The 19,870-nt window shown below is 40.6% G+C and overlaps 1 protein-coding gene across 1 annotated transcript in view; it reads left to right on the forward strand.

The window, feature by feature from the left end:
- LOC107110185 (eyes absent homolog 4-like) overlaps positions 1-19,870 on the forward strand; it is a 232,426-nt gene that overhangs the window by 125,341 nt on the left and 87,215 nt on the right. The window contains exon 5 of the mRNA XM_015410923.1: positions 3,237-3,305. Within this exon, the coding sequence (XP_015266409.1) occupies positions 3,237-3,305 (69 nt within the window). The remainder of the gene's footprint in view (positions 1-3,236; positions 3,306-19,870) is intronic.

Raw genomic sequence — 19,870 nt, forward strand, 5'->3', positions numbered from 1 at the left:
GAAACAGTTAGAACCCCCCCCCCAAAAAAAAAACATTCTAAACTCTCACCATTGATGTCTGGAGTTAGATCCCTGCAGAGGCCATTTCAAAAGGTATTGGGGTGAATTCAACCCTCCCTGAAGGGATTTTTTTTTACTTTTTGGATTTTTCTGCAGTTTTAGGAAGGCCCATGACTATGTAGGAAAAGCTGTTGGGGAGAGTGAGCCCTCTGTTGGCAGAAATAAGTATCCACACAGAGGGGGCCTCTTGGCTAATAGAATATAGATAGGTAATTATGTATAGGACTGTAAAGAAAATTATGAATTCAGGGAATGAGTGTAGCACCTACTTTCCTAGCAGAAGATTCCATTATCAGTCTCTGATACTTCCAGTTGAATGATCTAAAGTAGCAAGTGTTGGAAAAGGCCTTTCCCTAACTGGGTCTCTAGAAGGCTGCTCTTAAGAGTAGACAATAGTAAGATAGATGGACCAATAATGTATAAGGTAATATCATATGTTACAATTATCTGTAAGCTAGGAGGAGTTGGGGAAAGGGCTAGCTTCCTGACTACCCACTGGCCTCTAAAACTGCTCTGTTCTTTCCTGTATATCCTTGTGTTACTCCTACAGACCATACCTCTGTTCATCTTCCACCTCTACCAATTCTAGACTCACCTTCACTATATTTACATACTAGTCGCATCTTTCTTGGATTGTTTCTCCTACCTTATACTTTGGGTTGCATTTTAAACTTGCTGTTCCCTTTTTAATTGCTTTTTCCATTTTACTGCCCAGCCTCAAGCCTTGTGCCTACCTTAATTTCACTAACATAAAGATGCTGAAGTCTTACTATTTTTAGGCCTCTGCAATCAGGTTGAATCTTTGGTCAGCTCTCAGACTGTCTTACATAAGGCAGCATCAAAAAACAACTATAGATAAAGTCTGCAGCACTGTAGAATTATCGATGCTATGTATGTGCAGACCTAATCAGAAATCTGTATGGGATACCATTAAAATTCCATGCAAAAGCAGGATAGACATAGATTAGATTTAAAGGAACATGATCATAGCTCCCCTAATGGAATGGATCTTTCCCAGTTCTTCCTTTCTTTAACAATTTGTTCTTGCACTCTCCAAAGAGTGACTCCTGAGATTTAGGAAGCCTTCTGAAGTGGCATGAATCAGTAACCAGGGGGAAGGTCAGAATGTAATAGGCTGCATATTGGTGCTTTATTCTCTCTGCTTTAATACATACCAACATTTTCCATGTGATACTTCAGCATGAAGAGTTATATAGCATTGTGGCATGAAAACTCCCAATGCCAGCCTGAAGATTCAAGTGGAGAAAAGCACTATGTGTTACAGGAATGGCAAGGTTTAAGCAGAGGTTCTTCTCTAGTCAGCCTACATTTGATAAACATTTTTTTTGTCATGGAGTCACAGCTGACTTATGTCGACCCTGTGGGGTTTTCAAGACAAGAGACGTTCAGAGGTGGTTTGCTATTGCCTCCCTCTTCATCATGACCCTGATCTTCCTTGGTGGTCTCCCATTCAATTACTAACCAGAGCCGACCCTGCTTAGCTTCCCTTCGCCGATCTGACGAGATGGAGCTGGCCTGGGCTATCCAGGTCAGGGCACCTGATAAACATAGCATATGTTCGTTTCAGTCTGTAGGATTTTAACTCAGTGGTGATCCCAGAACAAAAGCATAGTGTGCTAAAGTTCAGCTTGGTTGGATGCCTGAAACAAAATAATTTTACCATTTATTTTGTATGTATCTTTTAATATACCTTTATTAAAGGAAAATTGAAACTGAAAAATATATAAAGCATTAGCATCCACTTTAATTTTGCACAGGTGAGTTCATTAATATCAATATTTTTGGATGCCTACCATATGAACATGTATTCTGCCTTTTATTGGGTCAACAATAAAACGAAACTACATGATCCAAGGATAATCTGAAAACATATCATGGTGGATACATCTCTTAATGATAACAATCAACATAATAATGGTAATAAGGTAAAGCCATAAAATATGAACAAGGACAAATATGCATTGCTATCAATATCTTAATCATTTATATCTTATTTATATCTTAATTATTTATAGGTTCATTATAGGTATATAGGGAACAAATGACATGCATAACAATTCTGGACATTCACAACAATGAATGAAAATCCAGATAGTATCAAGTTTCAAAAGACCACCTTGTCAAAAACCTTTACAAAGCAGTTCTTTCCAGAGGCAATATTCCTTTAAAGATGATTTACACAACTGTGGAGGCAGCTGAATTCATGAATCTATAATACTTTTACAAATGTTTTCCCTTGGTTATCATCACTGCTCGTCTGTGTTTTCATGACTTCGTCTTGTGCGATGTGTTATCCATATTGGGTTTTTTTTCATATTATCTTTGGGTTGTGTGGTTTTGTTTTCTTGTGGGGATCTTCCTCTTATTTATACTGAATCGAACTATTGGTCCACCTAGCTTGCTATTGTATATTGTATATACCTTTTTGTTTCCCAATCCTGCTATCTCAGAATCTTTTAAGAGGAGATGTGAGAGACTGAATAATGGAACTCATATATGCAAAACACGTAATCTGCTACTGTCCCATAAGCTCTCTCGTTAGGTACACATGAGAAAAGAATCAGCACCAAAGAGGTTTCTGCATAAAGAAATTAATAGGAAAAATTTGGAAGCTTACACTTGTTATCTGGAATAAATCTCATTTGCTTTATAGTATAATAACACAGTGCCTATTAACAGTTTATTGCTTTTTGACTACACTGTATATCCTGGTTTGCATAGTATGAATGACTTGTGCATGTAGCATACAGTTTGGTACAATTTCATTTGTATATGTAGTTGTTTACCTGTATCAACTGGACTAAAATCGGTTTGCCCATGCAAATTTCATCCCCCCCCCAATAACATGAATACATTTAAACAGGTAAATGTACCTGGTTTAGGTAACATTCTTGCTGATAGTACGGCAGTGAAACTTTTTCCTGGCATGGAATCCAAAAACTGTTAATGAATATGTAACCCATGTAGGTCCTTCTGTGTCATAGTAGATATTACACAACCAAAAACAGCTATTAAACTGTATGTAATGATCCCCCCCCAGTAGTTATTAAAAACATTCTAGTGAAATGTGTTTCCCCCTTTTGCAATGAAAGATATTCATGTACATTAAGCAGATATTCAGACAATGAACCATTGTATGCCATTCCAATTCTCAGGAGACAACATGACTGTTTTAAACACTGCAGACTGGTTGCTGAGTTGCAGTACTCCCTCTTCTGCAACAAGTATGAGCGATCCTGGTACAGTGCATGTGTGTGGCTGTCTTAATTATTGTTGTGTTGAATATCTAATAGTTTGCTTTGTTCTTTTGATTTGTCATCAAACAACATTCTTCTGCTAATCGGAACCCCTTCTTGTGACATGCCGTGACCGATATTGCATAGTTTCATCCATGGTGATCACTTGGGATGGCTGTTTTGCTTTTGAGCAGAAGTTTTGAAGTAGCTGACCATTTTTCTATAAACGCCATGAAGCCTCCTTTTAGTGTGAATATCTTCTGTTTGTTTTTGGCCTTTAAGAAGCAAACAGGCTTTTCTTATACAGGAACATTAGTACAAGTCCATTTCCCTTTACATTGCTATCGTTACCAAATTACAGACCCAGGATCAGTCTAGTGCCACTGAAGCAGTGAAGGAAAAGTCATTAAAAATTTTCCATAGAAATAAATATCTGTATATAGGGCTATCCATAACAAAGTTTGAGTCCAGTGGCACTTTTAAGACCAACAAGGTTTTATTCAAGGAATAAGCTTCTGTGTGTATGCACTCTTCTTCCCCAAAGTGAAAGCCAGTTTAGTGTAGTGGTTAAAAGTGGCAGAATCTAATCTGGAGAACTGGGTTTGATTCCCCACAGCCAACTGGGTGACCTTTGGTCAATCACAGTTCCCTCAGAGCTGTTCTGTCAAGAGCAGTTATCTCAGAGCTCTCCCATCCCCACCTACCTCACAGGGTTGTTGTGTAGAGAGGTAGGGAAGGAGATTGTAAGCAGAGTTCCCTCTAAGTTGAGGCAGGCGGTGCTGGTGCACAAAATCTTAACAGGCAGCTCAGGGGTTGTGAGCTTCTGCTCATAAGACATTTTTCCTCTCCATTGGAAACAATGGAGGACAGGGGCACCTCCTTTTGGGCTCCATAGAATTGGAACCCCTGGTCCAATCTTTTTGAAACTTGTGGGTGGGTGGGTGAGGAGAGGCACCAACAGCTGTGCTGAAAATTTGATGCTCTACCTAAAAAAATACCCCCCAGAGCCCCAGATACACCCAGATCAATTCTCCATTATAGCTTATGGGGCCTATTGACTATAATGGTCCCCATAGGCTACAATGGAGCTGGGGGAAAATGATTTTTTTTTTGCACACCCCTATTATGCTTTTCAGTATGATTTGTAAACTGCCTTGAGTCACAAGGAAAAGTGGGATATAAATATTTGGATAAATAAGTGGTTTGGACAGGTTAATAGCATTTAAGCAACTTCCTGTTAGGTTAAGCAGGGTTCTGGCAGTGATTGCTCCTCCTCTGTTATACTTGACCTGTAATGCTTGTTGTCATATTTCACTAAAAAAAACCCTAAAGCAGGCTGCAAGAGTTTTTCCTCCCCTAAGTGCTGGTATGTTTTTTAAGGCTCAGCACAAGGCAATGGTCTAAGGCCTGATCTACCAATATAGTGGACTGGGGTGGATAGACCTCCAAAGGCCAGGTCTACCAATATGGTGGAAAGAGTATGGTAGATTTGTTCTCCGGAGGCCAGGTCTACCAATATAGTGGAAACTGGTGGGTAGACCTCTTCTCCGGAGGACAGGTCTACCAATATAGTGGAAAGGTGTGGGTGAAATTTGACATGATTCTGTTTTCTCTCATAATGTTTAAATTATTCTTAACATATAGTTTAAATATAATTTAAAAGACTTTATTCTGAGATTTTTATAAGGTTATAGAAGTAATCTAAAAAACTAATTTATACAATAGTCAAATGTATACTTGCTCACAATTCTAATGCCTCTAGCTTTTTTTGCTCATGAGGTAGAATTTCTGTGGAGCTTAGAGGGAACATTGATTGTAAGCCACTCTGAGACTCTGAGTGAACGGCAGGGTATAAATCCAATCTATCTGTCTCCTCTAAAGCATGGAGGCGACCTTACAGCATGTTCTTATTTGAAGTGGGGTGATTGGCTGTGTAAAGTATATCTCCTGCCCTCTGTAATGTAATGAGGAATTGTAAGTTGGAATGTATTTCTTTGGTTTCTACTCTACACAACCAATCACCCCACTTCAAATAAGAAGATACTGTAAGGTTGCCTCCATACTTTAGGCAGGGTCTCTGTTAATTACTCTCAGAATTCCACAATTAGGGATAAATCTGCCCATCAATCTTCAATTTTGACATATTTATTTCCTTCACTGTGTTCTCCCCTGGAATTAAACCCAAACAAATGGTAACCATATAAACTAAGCTTGTTATTCCTGTTTGGTCCTTGAATCTTTTAAATATCTTCATTATGTTGTATGCTAATTTACTACTCACCCTCTACCTATATGCATGGACCGGTAACTTCCATTTCATTGTATATGAAGAAATGTGCATGCACACTAAAGGTTATGCCTTGAATAAAACTTTGTTGGTCTTAAAGGTGCCACTGGACTCAAACTTTGTTCTGCTATTTCAGACCAACATGGCTACCTACTTGAATCTAAACCTATAGACCTTCTTTGTGGTCTCTGTGCATCACACCTCTGGGATATAGTGTGCCTGCACTATATAGTATAATGGAAAGCAAAAGGAATAATGGAAAGCAAAAGGAATTTTCACGCCCGCTCCCCGGTCACGTGTCGGGCTCTACTACGCATGACCAAGGGAGGGGCACGACAATCCCACCAGTTCTCTTCTGACTGCCGCGCTGGTAGAACTCTCTCCACCTCGGTCGGTAAAACTATACTTTTTTGGGCCTTTAGGCCTCATTTTATTCAAGTTTAGTTAGTTAGGAAAGTTTTTTCAGTTAGATAGTGTTTGTTGGACTTTATTTCTCTACCACCCCTTTTCCCCGGCCTATGGCCGTGTGGTGGGGTTTCTTTAAATGGTGCTTGGAGTGCAGCAGTAAGATCGGCCCCCCCCAACGGATATTCTCTTTGCCTTTTATGTTTGGGGGAATCGCACTGAGTAGACTCTTGCGTCCATTGCTCCAAGTTCTCCAAGCAGACCAGGAAAAATTGGGCTGCTAGACTGCAACTGGCGCTGGTGGAATTCACAGTCTCTCCAGTGACGCCCTCATCTCAGGAGACGTCCAGACATGCATCGATGTCGATGCCAGCATCGGAAGCGACAATCACCATGTCTTCGACGTTGACCTCCATCGATGCCGTAAAATCGGTACTGAAACGCCCAATTCAGGCACAACAGTCCAAAGCCCATACTCCTTCCAAAAAACATTAGGAGGGCAAGGACGTTCGGCTTATCAAGCTTAAGAAGCACAAGAAAGGCTCTCTCATAGCCGCTTCACTTGATTCAACAAGCCAAGGGCAGCCACAAGGTGCACTTTGGTCACCTTCGCTATGCCCCATCCAGTCCCTTGACTCCGACCAGGAGCTGGTCTTGACTCAGGTTCCTCGATCACCCAATGTCGAGAACCTGCACTGAGATCGAAGGACACATAATGTCGTCCCTTCACCTCGGTTCATCCCCGATGAGCGAGATCAATCTCCGACGCCTATTCCACCCATGACATGGGATCAGCGCCAATGGCAATATTTTTACAGAGCCTACCCCTTTTCGGGATCGATGCCGTGGCTCCCTTGTCCCCCCATGGAGTAGGATCGCCAGTCTTCCTTGTCCAGAATTTCTCGGTACCGTGATCCCTCCCTGGCACCGGAATTCGTTAAACCTTCCCAATTGAGACCGATAACTAGAGGTCCAGGTCTTCAGCCGTCGGCACCGAAAACTCCCATACATAGTTAGAACTGATCCTCCAAGTGTCATTCTCCGAATCCTCAAATCTGTCCAGCTCCCCCAGCTCTTACACGGATGAGGAGAGTCCCCATCCACCGATAGAAGCATCCCCTCAGCAACAAGTCGAGGTCGAACTCCCTATTTCACTGTCGGAGGACGTTAAACCCTTTGGGGACTTTATTAAACGTATGGCTCACACACTAGCTCTGCCGACCATCCAGCCTCTGCCGACAGTCACGGACTCAGTCTTTGATATTGTACAAATGGACACTTCAACAGCGGTTGCCCTTCCCATGATGTCGGTCCTTTTGCAAACAGCTAAAGCCCCCTGGACTCATCCTTCCTCTGTATCAATCTCTAATAAGAGGTTGGATCATATGTATAAGATTCAAGAATCTGGGGCAGAATTCCTTTTCGTTCATCCAAAGCCCAAGTTAGTGGTTACGTTCTCGACCAAGGGCAAGAGTACTCATTCTACACCTCCAGATAAAGAGGGACGAAAAATTGATTCTTTCGGCAGAAAATTTTATACTGCTGGAGCTCTGGGTATCAAAACCTCCAGTTATGCAGCCAGATAAAGAGGGACGAAAAATTGATTCTTTCGGCAGAAAATTTTATAAGGCTGGAGCTCTGGGTATCAAAACCTCCAGTTATGCAGCCTGCATGGGACGTTATCAGTATTCCCTCTGGGAACAAATGTCTGAATTTATTTCAACCCTCCCAGATGATTGTAGGCACCAAGCTAGACACATCCAATCAGAGGGGATGCTCTTGGCGAAACATCAACTTAACATATCCAAGCACTCACTGGATACAGCGGCAAAGACTCTCACTTCTGCAGTCGCCTTACGCAGATACATTCCTCCGCCTTGCAGCCAGAAACTAAAACCACTGTAGAAGACCTTCCATTCGAAGGTGATGGACTTTTTAGCTCCACCATGGATGCAGTACTTCAAGAGCTTGACAAAAGCATCAAGACATCTCGCAGCTTAGGGGTTGCACCTCCTCCTAAACTGCATAAGGGAAAACCATGGTCCAAATAATGGTCAGGTAGATCATCGTCTAAATCCTCCTCTGAGCCACACTGGCAAAGGCCTACGATGGAAAACCCAAGTTTTTGTCTATCTATCTAGAACCAAAACTGCTAAGAACACTAAACAGAGCCTTTGATTCACACCTTCTCTCCCAACTCCCTACATGCTTGTCTCCTTACCTGTCGATCTGGGAGTCCATTATGTCGGACCAGTGGGTCCTCTCAATAATAAGAATGGGATACCTGATAGAGTTTTCCCAAATCCCTTCCACCACCCACGTCGTCGTCACACCGCCTTCAGCAGTCCTCCTAGAAGAGGTTCCAACTCTCCTAAGCAAGGATGCTATAGAGCTGGTACCGGGGGCGTGGCGTCGGAACGCTACAGCATGGACGCCTAAATCCGACGCTCTGTCTTCACCTCACCCGATCTCCCATGCGGATGACTTAAAAGCACGAAATTAATAATACCCGCAGCACCTATCGAATTAATAAGCATTCCGGACGTGGTGGGGATCATAAGAGTGAGTGGATAAGCGTTAAAAAAGCGAAATTTTAGCCTTTGCAGAATCGATTGAATGCATTTCAAAACGGCCGCCGACAACAAAAGCAAAAAGAAATACCTTCAGGAAGAACCGGTAACATTGAAAGCGCTTCAGGCTACCTTAAAAAATTCCTTTTAAGTGTTTGAAAACTCGGTCTTAGATAAGATTAATTTGAAAATTGATACAGCCTTACAACCGTTAATAGAGCAGATGAATCAACTAACAATAGCTTTGGAAACAACTAAAGCTACTGCTGAAACAGTGTGTACATTGGGCACCACCTTACAATCTGAAAATCAAGAAATACAAAAAGAACAACAGTACATGAAAGAACGTGTACTGACTCTGGAAACTGAGGCACGAAAGCACCATCTGAAATTAAGAGGGTACAAAGAAAACCCTGAAGAAGAAGCAAATCTGATATGCGCAATCCCATCGTGGCTGGCCTCTCTAATTTACAAAGAAGACAACAAACAGCTTTCCACCATTAAGATTTATAGACTTGGAAATCCAAACAAGCCTAATAGGAAATATCCAAGAGACATTTTGATTGAACTGGCTGACTTAAGAGAAAAAAATGCCATAATGAAACTGGCTCGTGAGCTTGGCTTTCTAACATTCCAAGATGCAAAAATCAGCGTTTTCCCTGACTTACCTGCAGAAGCCTTAAAAATACGACAACAGCTAAGAGACACCACTTTGAAACTGAGAGAGTATAAGATTCAATACCGATGGACATCAGCTGGACAAATTAGAGTGATTCACCAAGGGAAACAATACTTCGCCTCGGACAAAGACAGTGGCCTTTACATATTGAAAGTCTTGCAACTTGAGGAACCGATGGAAACTTCAAAGACATCATTCAAAGGAAGAATAGAATTTGAACTGTCTCCACAAAAAGCCACCAAAATTCCGGTCTTTAATTCACCAAAAGCGGGAGCAACTTACTTTAGAAGATAAACACCCACAGAGTAAAGTTGTAATAGTGCTAACTTTTGTGTCATTAATACCTTAGTTTGAAAAAATACAAAAAGTATTTCTGTTAATGTGTCTTATATGCTTAGCTGGTTGAAACAGGGAGGGAGGGTGGGGGGTTGGAAGGAGAGTTGTTAAAGGTTGAAGCCTCTAAAAACAGGATAGAGGTAGGATTTAGCAGGGCACTCTGAGACAAAGAGTGCGGGGAAGGGTGTAAAAGGTTTTATTTTTTTGATAGTTTAGTTTAGTTAAAAGAAGTTAAGCAAGGTACTGGTCAAATATATATTACAGGAGTTATTATAAAACAGTTGAATTCATTTTGTTTTAAGTGTTGCAGATTTATATTGGAATTATATAGCATATTGATAATTTTGTGCATTTACTATTGTTTTCTGGGAAAATGACTCAAACATTGAAGATAATGTCTTGGAACGTGTGAGGTCTGAATAATAATTTCAAGCAAAGGCATGTAACTTCTCACATTGTATTTTATTGCGGAAACACATTTGAAAAGCAATGTTCACCCAATTATTAAATCAACGTGGTACAAAGAACAATACATTTCAGTAGGCTCCTCCAAATCGAGAGTTACGGCAGTAAAAATTACACTTTGAATTGAAAGGGGAATTGGTTGATCCTAATGGCAGATACAACTTCATAAAAGGAATTTTGGAAGATAAGCTGATCACCTTAGGCTCAGTTTACACTCCTAATGAAACGCAAATTGCTTTCATCCAAAACACATTAAAACTTTTACAAGAATTTCAAGAAGGCGAGGTAATTGTGTGGGGGGGGACTGGAACTACCTTTTAGACTACCATATGGATAGATCTATACAAAAAAAAGTACAAAAGAAAAATAATAACTCATCCTCTCAACTCCAACATATAATAAGATCACATGGGTTATGTGATATCTGGAGAGTTAAAAACCCAATTGAAAGAGATTATACTTTTTACTCATCAAAGTTTGATGTGCACACTCGCATTGATTTTATATTAATTTCACACTCATTACTAAATCTCACTAAAGAGGTTGATATAGGAATCAAGGTTTGGTCTGACCACCACCCTACATTTTGTGAAATAAACTGGTTAAACAAAGACAAAACACAAAGAAAATGGACTTTGAACAAATCTTTATTGCTGAATCCAGAAATTAATAATCAAATAACAGAGGCATTACAAAATTTTTGGAAAGAAAATGATCCTCTGGATACTTCACACCAAAACACATGGGACGCAATGAAGGCAGTTCTTAGGGGTAGACTAATTTCCATTGCATCTCAACTGAAAAAAGAAAAAAATAAACAATTAATACAGACCCAGGACAATATAAAAAGATTAGAATTGTTACACAAACAGAACAATTCTCAAAAAAAATTAAACAACTAATGGCTGAAAGGAAAATATTAGAACAAGAAACAAACTCAAAAATCCAAAAAGATCTTTTGTTTATCAAACAAAAATATTGGACAAAATCTTCCAAAACCTTAAAATTACTCTCATGGAAAGTTAAAGACAAATTAAGGTCAAGACAAATTCAGGCTCTGCAAAACTTGAATGGCAAAATCTCAACTGAACATACAGACATTAAACTCATTTTAGAAAAATATTACAAAAATTTTATGAAACCAAAAATATTCAAACTGAAAATATTGCCTCCTTTATGAAGGAACATAACTTATTAAAGGAACTCTCACATCCTCATCGAGAGTATCTAGACAGTATAATCACGCAAGCTGAAATAATAGAGGTAATTAATCAACAAAAAAACAATACCGCAGTTGGTCCAGACGGATATCCCCCAGAATTTTATAAAACTTTTAAAGCTATTTTAATAGGTCCTTTAGAAGATTTATGCAATGAAATTTTGACATCAGGCAAAATTCCAGCTCCAATCGGAAATGGTCTTAATTTTAAAACCAGGTAAAAACCCCACACTCTCTACAGCATATAGACCAATTTCTTTATTGAATTCGGAAGGAAAATTATTCACCAAAATTATAGCTAATAGGCTCAAAAAAATACTCCCAGACTATATACACCTAGATCAATCTGGTTTTTTGCCTAAGAGGAATATTATGGAAAATATAAGAAGAACTTTAAACATTATTTCATATTGTGAAAACAATTCAGTAGAAGCCTTGATGATGTTCCTGGACGTGGACAAGACCTTCGACAGTATCGAAGCCAACTATTTACAAGAGGTAATTAAACTAATGCAGTTTGGAACCAATTTTCAAAAAATTATTCAAGCTCTATACAAAGAACCTACTACAAAAATTAAAGTTAATAATGATTTGTCAAACCTAATTTATTTAAATAGAGGGATGAGACAGGGTTGTCCCCTCTCCCCATTATTATTCATTTTAGCCATTGAACCCCTAGTAGAATATATTAGAAACAATAAAAATATTCATGGTGTCCAAATAGGAAACATAACTCATAAAACCAATATTTATGCGGACGATATCATTTTATATATAACAAAGCCTAAAGACTCGATGAGTGAAATTTTTAAAAATTTAAAACAATTTGAAACTATTTCAGGCCTTAGCTTTAATAAAGAAAAAACTATAATTCACCCGATACAATTGAAGGAGAACTTAATAAAAGATATAAGCAAAGAGTATCAACTAAACCCCCCAACAAATCCATGGAGATATTTAGGAGTTTACATCCCATCTAATCTGGAAGATTTGATGAAATGTAATTTTGATAAATTACATTCAGAAATTAAGGCAACCCTAAAACAATGGGAATCAAAATACTGGAATGATAGAATAAATCTAATTAAAAGTTTCATATTACCAAAATACCAATTTCTTTTCAGAGCTTTACCCATTTCATTAGGCAACAAAGTATTTAAAAAATGGCAAACTGAAATTAACAAATTTTTATGGGCAAGTAAAAAACCAAGAATCAGAGCAACTACAGCATACAGGACAATTGACCGGGGTGGTTTGGGCATACCAAATTTACAATGGACGTGTGAATCTATTAACATTAGCACGCTACTAATGAGTGCTAAACTGGAAAAGTCTCCAATCTGGTCCCATATAGAATTAGAACACCTACAACCATGTACACTGTATGAAACTTTTTGGGACCCGAAAATTTTACAAAAATGTAAACAAACACAAAACCCATTCTTATATAACTCGCTGAAAATTTGGTATAAATGGAAACCTCATTTAGCCCCAGGAATATCAAGTCAGTCATCTTATATTAGGCAAGAATGGTTTATCCCTGGAAAAGACTGGGAATATTATGAAACTTGGCAGAAAGCAGGTATAACAAAAATTTCACATTTCCTAAACAAACAAGAGATTTCAACAAAAGCACAACTAGAAGAAAAAAATAAATATAAAATGCACTGGTATAAATATCTCCAAATAAGACATCTGTTAGACTCTCCCCCCCTGAAAGTGATGAGGGAGCGCACACTTACATCAATAGAACAGTTTTTGGAAAAAAGATCTTAAACAACCTAACAATCTTACTTCTTCAATTTATAAGATTATAAGTGGTAATAGAGAAGAAAAACTCACATTATATCAAAAACAATGGAAAGATGACCTAAAAATTGATCTAAATGAAGAAGACTGGCAAAGGATATGGGAAGGGTATAGCAGGAAATCAAAAATAATCCCCATAAATACACTGATATCGAAAATTATTATGAGATGGCATATTCCTCCAATTAGACTTTTTCGAATCAACAGTGATTATAGCTCATTATGTAATAAACAATGTGGCAGGAAAGCTGATTTTATACACTGTTGGTGGTCTTGTTCTATAATACAACAATTTTGGAAAAACATATTAGTGGAAATTAAAGAAATAACGAATATAGATTTTTCTCCTGAAATAATCCTATTGGAACTTTGGCCACGACCTAGTAAATACAAAAACAAAAGTTAATAGCTTACCTATTAGCAGCAGCACGTCAACTCGTGGCAATTAAATGGCTAGAAAAGAAGTCTCCTAACTTACACCAATGGTAGAATAAGATATGGGAACTGTTTGTTATGTATAAATTATCAATAAAAATGTCAAATGCATCTCCTGATAAATATTACAAAATAGTTGTAACGACTTTGTACCCAGTGGTTAGTTATTTGTTAAGTAAAGATATTCTTCCGGACAATCAGCAATATAAAAAAATGGTTTATTTTTTATTTATGTACCGCTTAAGAAAGACCTCGATGTCCTTGACAACCACGACGGTATAATCATTGACCTCGAGCCAGACATCCTGGAATGTGAAGTTAAATGGGCCTTAGAAAACATTACTAACAACAAAGCTAGTGGAGGTGATGGTATTCCAGCTGAGCTATTCAAAGTCTTAAAAGATGATGCTGTTAAAGTGCTGCACTCAATTTGCCAGCAAATTTGGAAAACGCAACAGTGGCCACAGGATTGGAAAAGGTCAGTATACATTCCAATCCCAAAGAAGGGCAATGCCAAAGAATGTTCAAACTATCGCACAATTGCACTCATATCACACACTAGCAAGGTCATGCTCAAGATCCTACAAGCTAGGCTTCAACAGTACATGGATAGAGAACTGCCAGAAGTACAAGCTGGGTTTCGAAGAGGTAGAGGAACGAGAGATCATATTGCCAACATTCGCTGGATTATGGAGAAAGCAAGAGAGTACCAGAAAAACATCTACTTCTGCTTCATTGACTATGCTAAAGCCTTTGACTGTGTGGATCACAACAAACTATGGCAGGTCCTTAAAGAGATGGGAGTACCAGACCACCTCACATGTCTCTTGAGAAACCTGTATAAGGGCCAAGAAGCGACAGTTAGAACCGGATATGGAACAACTGATTGGTTCAGCATAGGAAAAGGAGTACGACAAGGATGTATACTGTCACCTTGCTTATTTAATATATATGCAGAGTACATCATGCGAAATGCTGGCCTGGATGAATCACAAGCGGGAATTAAGATTGCTGGGGAAAAGATCAACAACCTCAGATATGCAGACGATACCACTCTAATGGCAGAAAGTGAAGAGGACCTAAAGAGCCTCTTGCTCAGGGTAAAAGAGGAGAGCGCAATGGAGAAGACTCTTGAGAGTCCCTTGGACTGCAAGAAGATCAAATCAGTCAATCCTAAAAGAAATCAACCCTGACTGTTCCCAGGAAGGCCAGATAATGAAACTGAAGCTCAAATACTTTGGCCACCAAATGAGAAGGGAGCACTCACTGGAAAAGACCCTGATGCTGGGAAAGATTGAAGGTCAAAGAAGACGGGGACGGCAAAGGATGAGATGGTTAGACAGTGTCATAGATTCAACGAACATGAAATTGAGCAAACTTCAGAGGACAGCGGAAGACAGGAGGGCCTGGCGGGAGCTGGTCCATGGGGTCGCGAAGAGTCGGACTCGACTGTGCAACTGAACAACATAAACTGCTTAACAAACTTGTTTGTAAAAGTATTCACATTGTATATAATGAATACTATGTAATTTTGAAAAATTGTTAAAAAAAAAGAGAGAGCTGGTATCATCAGCACAACCCATAATGGGCTTCTACTCTTGTTACTTTACGGTACCAAAGCGGGATGGAGGCCTCCGACACATTCTGGACCTCAGGAACCTTAACTCTATCATCATATACAAAAAGTTCAGGATGACAACATTACAGTCCATTCTTCCACTCCTAGATCTAGGGACATGGATGGTTACGTTGGACGTCAAGGATGCTTACTTCCACGTTTCCATCCACCCTACCCACTGTTGTTTCCTCCGATTTGCAGTAGGCAACCATCATTTCCAATTCAAAGCCCTCCTGTTTTTACCACAGCCCCTCGGGTCTTCACGAAAATTATGGTGGTAGTTGTGGAACACCTCTGTCTAAAAGGAGTTCAGATATTTCCCAAATAGACGATTGGTTACTGGTAGCAGATTCAGAGGCATCCCTGCTCACCAATGTAGACCTAACCTTGACCGTCCTGACGTCCTTAGGCATCAAGGTAAATCTAAAAAAGTCAATGCTACTTCCCACCAAAAGGGTGCAGTTTATAGGAGCTATCCTAGACTCTGTCGTTTGCAAGGCTTTTCTCACTCCTCAGAGAGCAGGGGACATTGTCGATCTAGTGACTCTTTCGCAAGTCTGGACATGCTACGGCAAAGCGAGTCCAGCAGCTGCTGGGTTTGATGGCTGCCACCATCAATGCCATTGTTTTTGCCAGACTGCACATGAGACCTCTGCAGCTATGGTTCGTATGCAGAGTCATTCCCAATCCCTTCGTCTTGTCTTCCCACCATCCATTTTGGGCTCTCTGCTTTGGTGGACAGATCCTGTGAATCTCCTAGCAGGAGCCCCATTCCATCCACCCACATCAACACTCACGCTGACTACAGATGCATCCCTCTGGGGATGGAGGGCACATCTCAAGGGTCTTTGTGTAGGGGGTCGATGGGAGTCGCATGTAGCACACAATCATATACATTTTCTGGAACTCCTGGAAGTGCTGTACGCACTCAGGTCTTTCCAACACCTAGTGACCAAGCAAGTGGTCACAGTTCTGACAGACAACACCACAGCTCTGTGTTATATCAACAGACAGGGGGGTACAATCTCCTGGGGGGCTATGTCGCCTAGCCATAGAACTATGGGTCGAGTGTCAATCATGGAACACATTCCTAAGGGCCACTCATCTGCCAGGAACACTGAACGTTCAAGCAGACTTCTTGAGCAGAGGAATGGCAGCGGAGCATGAGTGGGAGCTCAATTGGATTTATCTTCACCCAATCTTTCGCCTTTGGGGCCATCCAGAGGTGGATGTGTTTGCTACATGCAGCAACAGAAAATATTGCCTGCTCTGCTCCAGAGCTGGGATAGATCCCCTATCTCTGGGAGATGGTCTTCTGGTTCCGTGGTCACATCTTCATGTGTTCCTCTTTCCTCTGATTCCTCTAATACCCAGATTACTAGTCAAGTTAATGCAGGAAAAACCACGCTGCCTCTTAGTGACACCGTGGTGGCCCCGACAACATTGGTTCTCCACTCTGCTCCACCTATCCAAGGGCTCCTTCGTTCACCTTCCCCTGGCTGCAGACCTCCTCCTCGCAGAGAAGGGTCAAATTCTGCATCACGATGTGAAACGTCTCAAGCTCGTGATCTGGGGGATCCTTTTCAATCGGTCAGAGACAGAATAGATCATGTCCTATTGAATTGTTGCAGACCATCTACCCGAGTTTCTTACGCTGGGAAGTGGAAAAAATTCTTGTCTTTACCTTACCTCATTGGGATTGCCACCACCGTCATCTGACCTCATGGCAATCTTTGGGTTCTTATTGTCTCGTTTAGACCTAGGATTCAGTTGTGCCTCGATGAAGGTCTATTTAGCCGCAATTTCGGCCAATCACCTGATGATTGATGGTCACTCTGTCTTCTCTCACCCCCAGACCAAAAAGTTTCTTAAAGGTCTGACCCACCTCTTCCCCCATCACGTAGACCCATGCCAGTGTGGTATCTACCCATGGTGCTTGCAAGGCTCATGGACAAACCATTTGAACCGATGGCTACTTGTAGTCTACAGCTTTTGTCATGGAAGACAGCCTTTTTAGTCACGGTTACCTCCACCAGGAGGATGGGCGAGTTATTGGTACTCCTCTGTGACCCACCTTATTTGAGTTTTCGTCATAATGGGGTCACGTTGGCTCCAGATATTTCTTTCCTGCAGAAACTTGTTTCTGAGTTTCACCTGCAAGCGGACATTGTTCTTCCAGTGTTCTTTCCGTCTCCTTCAATGGAGGAAGAACACTGTTTTCATTCGTTGGATGTCAAAAGAGCTTTACTCTTTTACCTAAATCGAACACGGCCTTTTCAGAAATCTCCGCCCCTGTTTGTCTCTTATGCTCTACCCTCTCAAGGGAAGAAGCTGTCGTCCCAACGTCTATCCAAGTGGATTGTGGAGACTATTAAGTTGTGCTATATGCTAGCCAAGAAGTCGCTCCCAGGTCTGCTACGGGCACCCTCTACCCGGGCAGTGGCAGCATCCACAGCCTTCCTGCAAGGTGTGTCGTTGGAAGATATCTGCCACACAGCTACTTGGGCCACGCCTCACACGTTTGTGAGGCATTATGCCCTCGATGTTCATCTTCATCAGCGTTCAATTGTGGGACGAGCGGTGTTGCAGGTGGTGCAGATTTAGGACCTCAGCTCCCTCCTCCAGGTAGGTGGGCATTGCTTGTCAGTCTCCCAGAGGTGTGATGCACAGAGACCACAAAGAAGATAAACAGGTTGCTTTCCTGTAATTGAGGATCTTCGAGTGGTCATCTGTGCATTCACACCACCCGCCCTCCTTCTCCTCTGTTTTCAGTCCTTCCTTGCTTTCTTTGGAGACTGAGGGCAGCGGTCAGAAGGAACTGGTGGGATTGTCGTGCCCCTCCCTTGGTCATGCGCAGTGGAGCCTGGCACGTGACCGGGGAGTGGGCACGAAAATTCCTTTTGCTTTCCATTATACCGGTTGGGTGTTGGCGCAGGCACACTATATCCCAGAGGTGTGAATGCACAGATGACCACTCGAAGATCCTCAGTTACAGGTAAGCAACCTGTTTTTATCCTTACAAAATGTAGTGCTACAGGCATATGAGCAATTAATAAATTTCATGGTGACATGCAGTGAAGATATAATTCAGTGAACTTTGTATCAGTGCGGTGAGGCAGTTGAATACATTTTAGCTTCTAGATCAGAGAAGGAATTGTGGGCTTTTTGCACTGACAGCATATACTTGTCAGTTTTCAATTTCCCCCCCTTAAATAAATTTTCTGATATGCTTCACTGTAATTCTGATTTTATTTAACTAAATACTCACTAGAATTAATATGTAGATCAATTTATAGGCTGGGATATTTAATTGACAAGTCAATGATACCCAAATTATTTTGCATTTCATGATATCATAGCTCATGCTAAAGACCAAACAACTTTATTGTGGTATTTATTATGCTGTAGATGTGGGGGATGGGACCTGTTATGTATCACAGTGTGAAGAAAGAGAACTTTCCACAAGAATGCTGTTTCCAAATGTAACATAGCCTAGCACAAGCAACTAGCCCTGTTCAGCACTATGACGTAATTCAATCTGAGTCGATTTAAGCAGCCTTAAATCAAGCACAAACCATATGAGTAGTAAAGGTAAAGGTAAAGGTTCCCTTGCTCGAAAGCCAGTCGAATCCGACTCTAGGGTTGCGGTGCTCATCTCCGTTTCAAAGCCGAAGAGCCAGCACTGTCCGAAGACGTTTCCGTGGTCATGTGGCCGGCATGACTAAACACCACGGCGCACGGAACGCTGTTACCTTCCCACCGAAGTGGTACCTATATCTACTTGCAATTTCTTGCTTTCGAACTGCTAGGTTGGCAGGAGCTGGAACTAGAGACAGGAGCTCTCCCTGTCTTGCGGCACCCGGGTCTTGGACTGCTGAACTACTGACCTTCCAGAGCCTGCAGTTCAGCGTAGTCCAGGTTAAAACAGTACAGTTTGTGTGTGTTTTTTTATTTAATACAGTTCTTTCCCACACTGCCTTTGATTTGTGGACAGGTTACAGTCTAGCATCTTATTTGATCCTACTTTTGTAATAGATCTGGCTGAAATGCCAGTGCTAAGAAATATATTGGAAGGAATCCTTATGTAAATGTGTGTGGGATCACAGTCTTGAGAAACAGTAACTTGCCCAGTAACATCTACTGATTGCCACTGGCTGAACAGAAGTTTTAACCTGGTCTCATTTCCAACCCTAGCACCCCACCCACTGCATTACAGGAGCACCCCATGCATGGCATCCCTGTGCTAGAAAATTCTTCCTTTTGATCTTTGAGTTTGAAAACATAATACTGGGTTTATCTGTATGATTCAATTTCACAGTAAGGCAGCTTGTCATACTTCTTGCATTGTAATGGATTAGGAAACTAGGAAGTTCTTTCAGTGCCTAGCAGCAACTGGGCTGCAGGACAGAATATTGCAGCTAATTGTCTCTGTAATAAATAGTCATACCTAATTGGGTTTTACAAACACACTAACTCCAGCTGTAACACCAATGGTTTCTCCTCTGTTTCACAGCATACAATAAAACTGAAACATAAAAATATTTTAACATCTTGTAGCACTACATATCTTAGCCCAGATCAAACACTAATAGAAAAAGGGGGGAAAAGAGAAAAAGCATGTTTGTCTTAAGTGTTTAAAAAGTGTATAGGGGGCTTTATGTATTCACCTATTTGTGATTCACAGCGGTTTATAGCAAACACAATAATAAAACACAATAATAAATCTTGCA

This window comes from Gekko japonicus, unplaced genomic scaffold, assembly GCF_001447785.1.
Source record: "Gekko japonicus isolate JY-2015 unplaced genomic scaffold, Gekko_japonicus_V1.1 scaffold192, whole genome shotgun sequence".
In the NCBI taxonomy this organism is placed as follows: Eukaryota; Metazoa; Chordata; class Lepidosauria; order Squamata; family Gekkonidae; genus Gekko; species Gekko japonicus.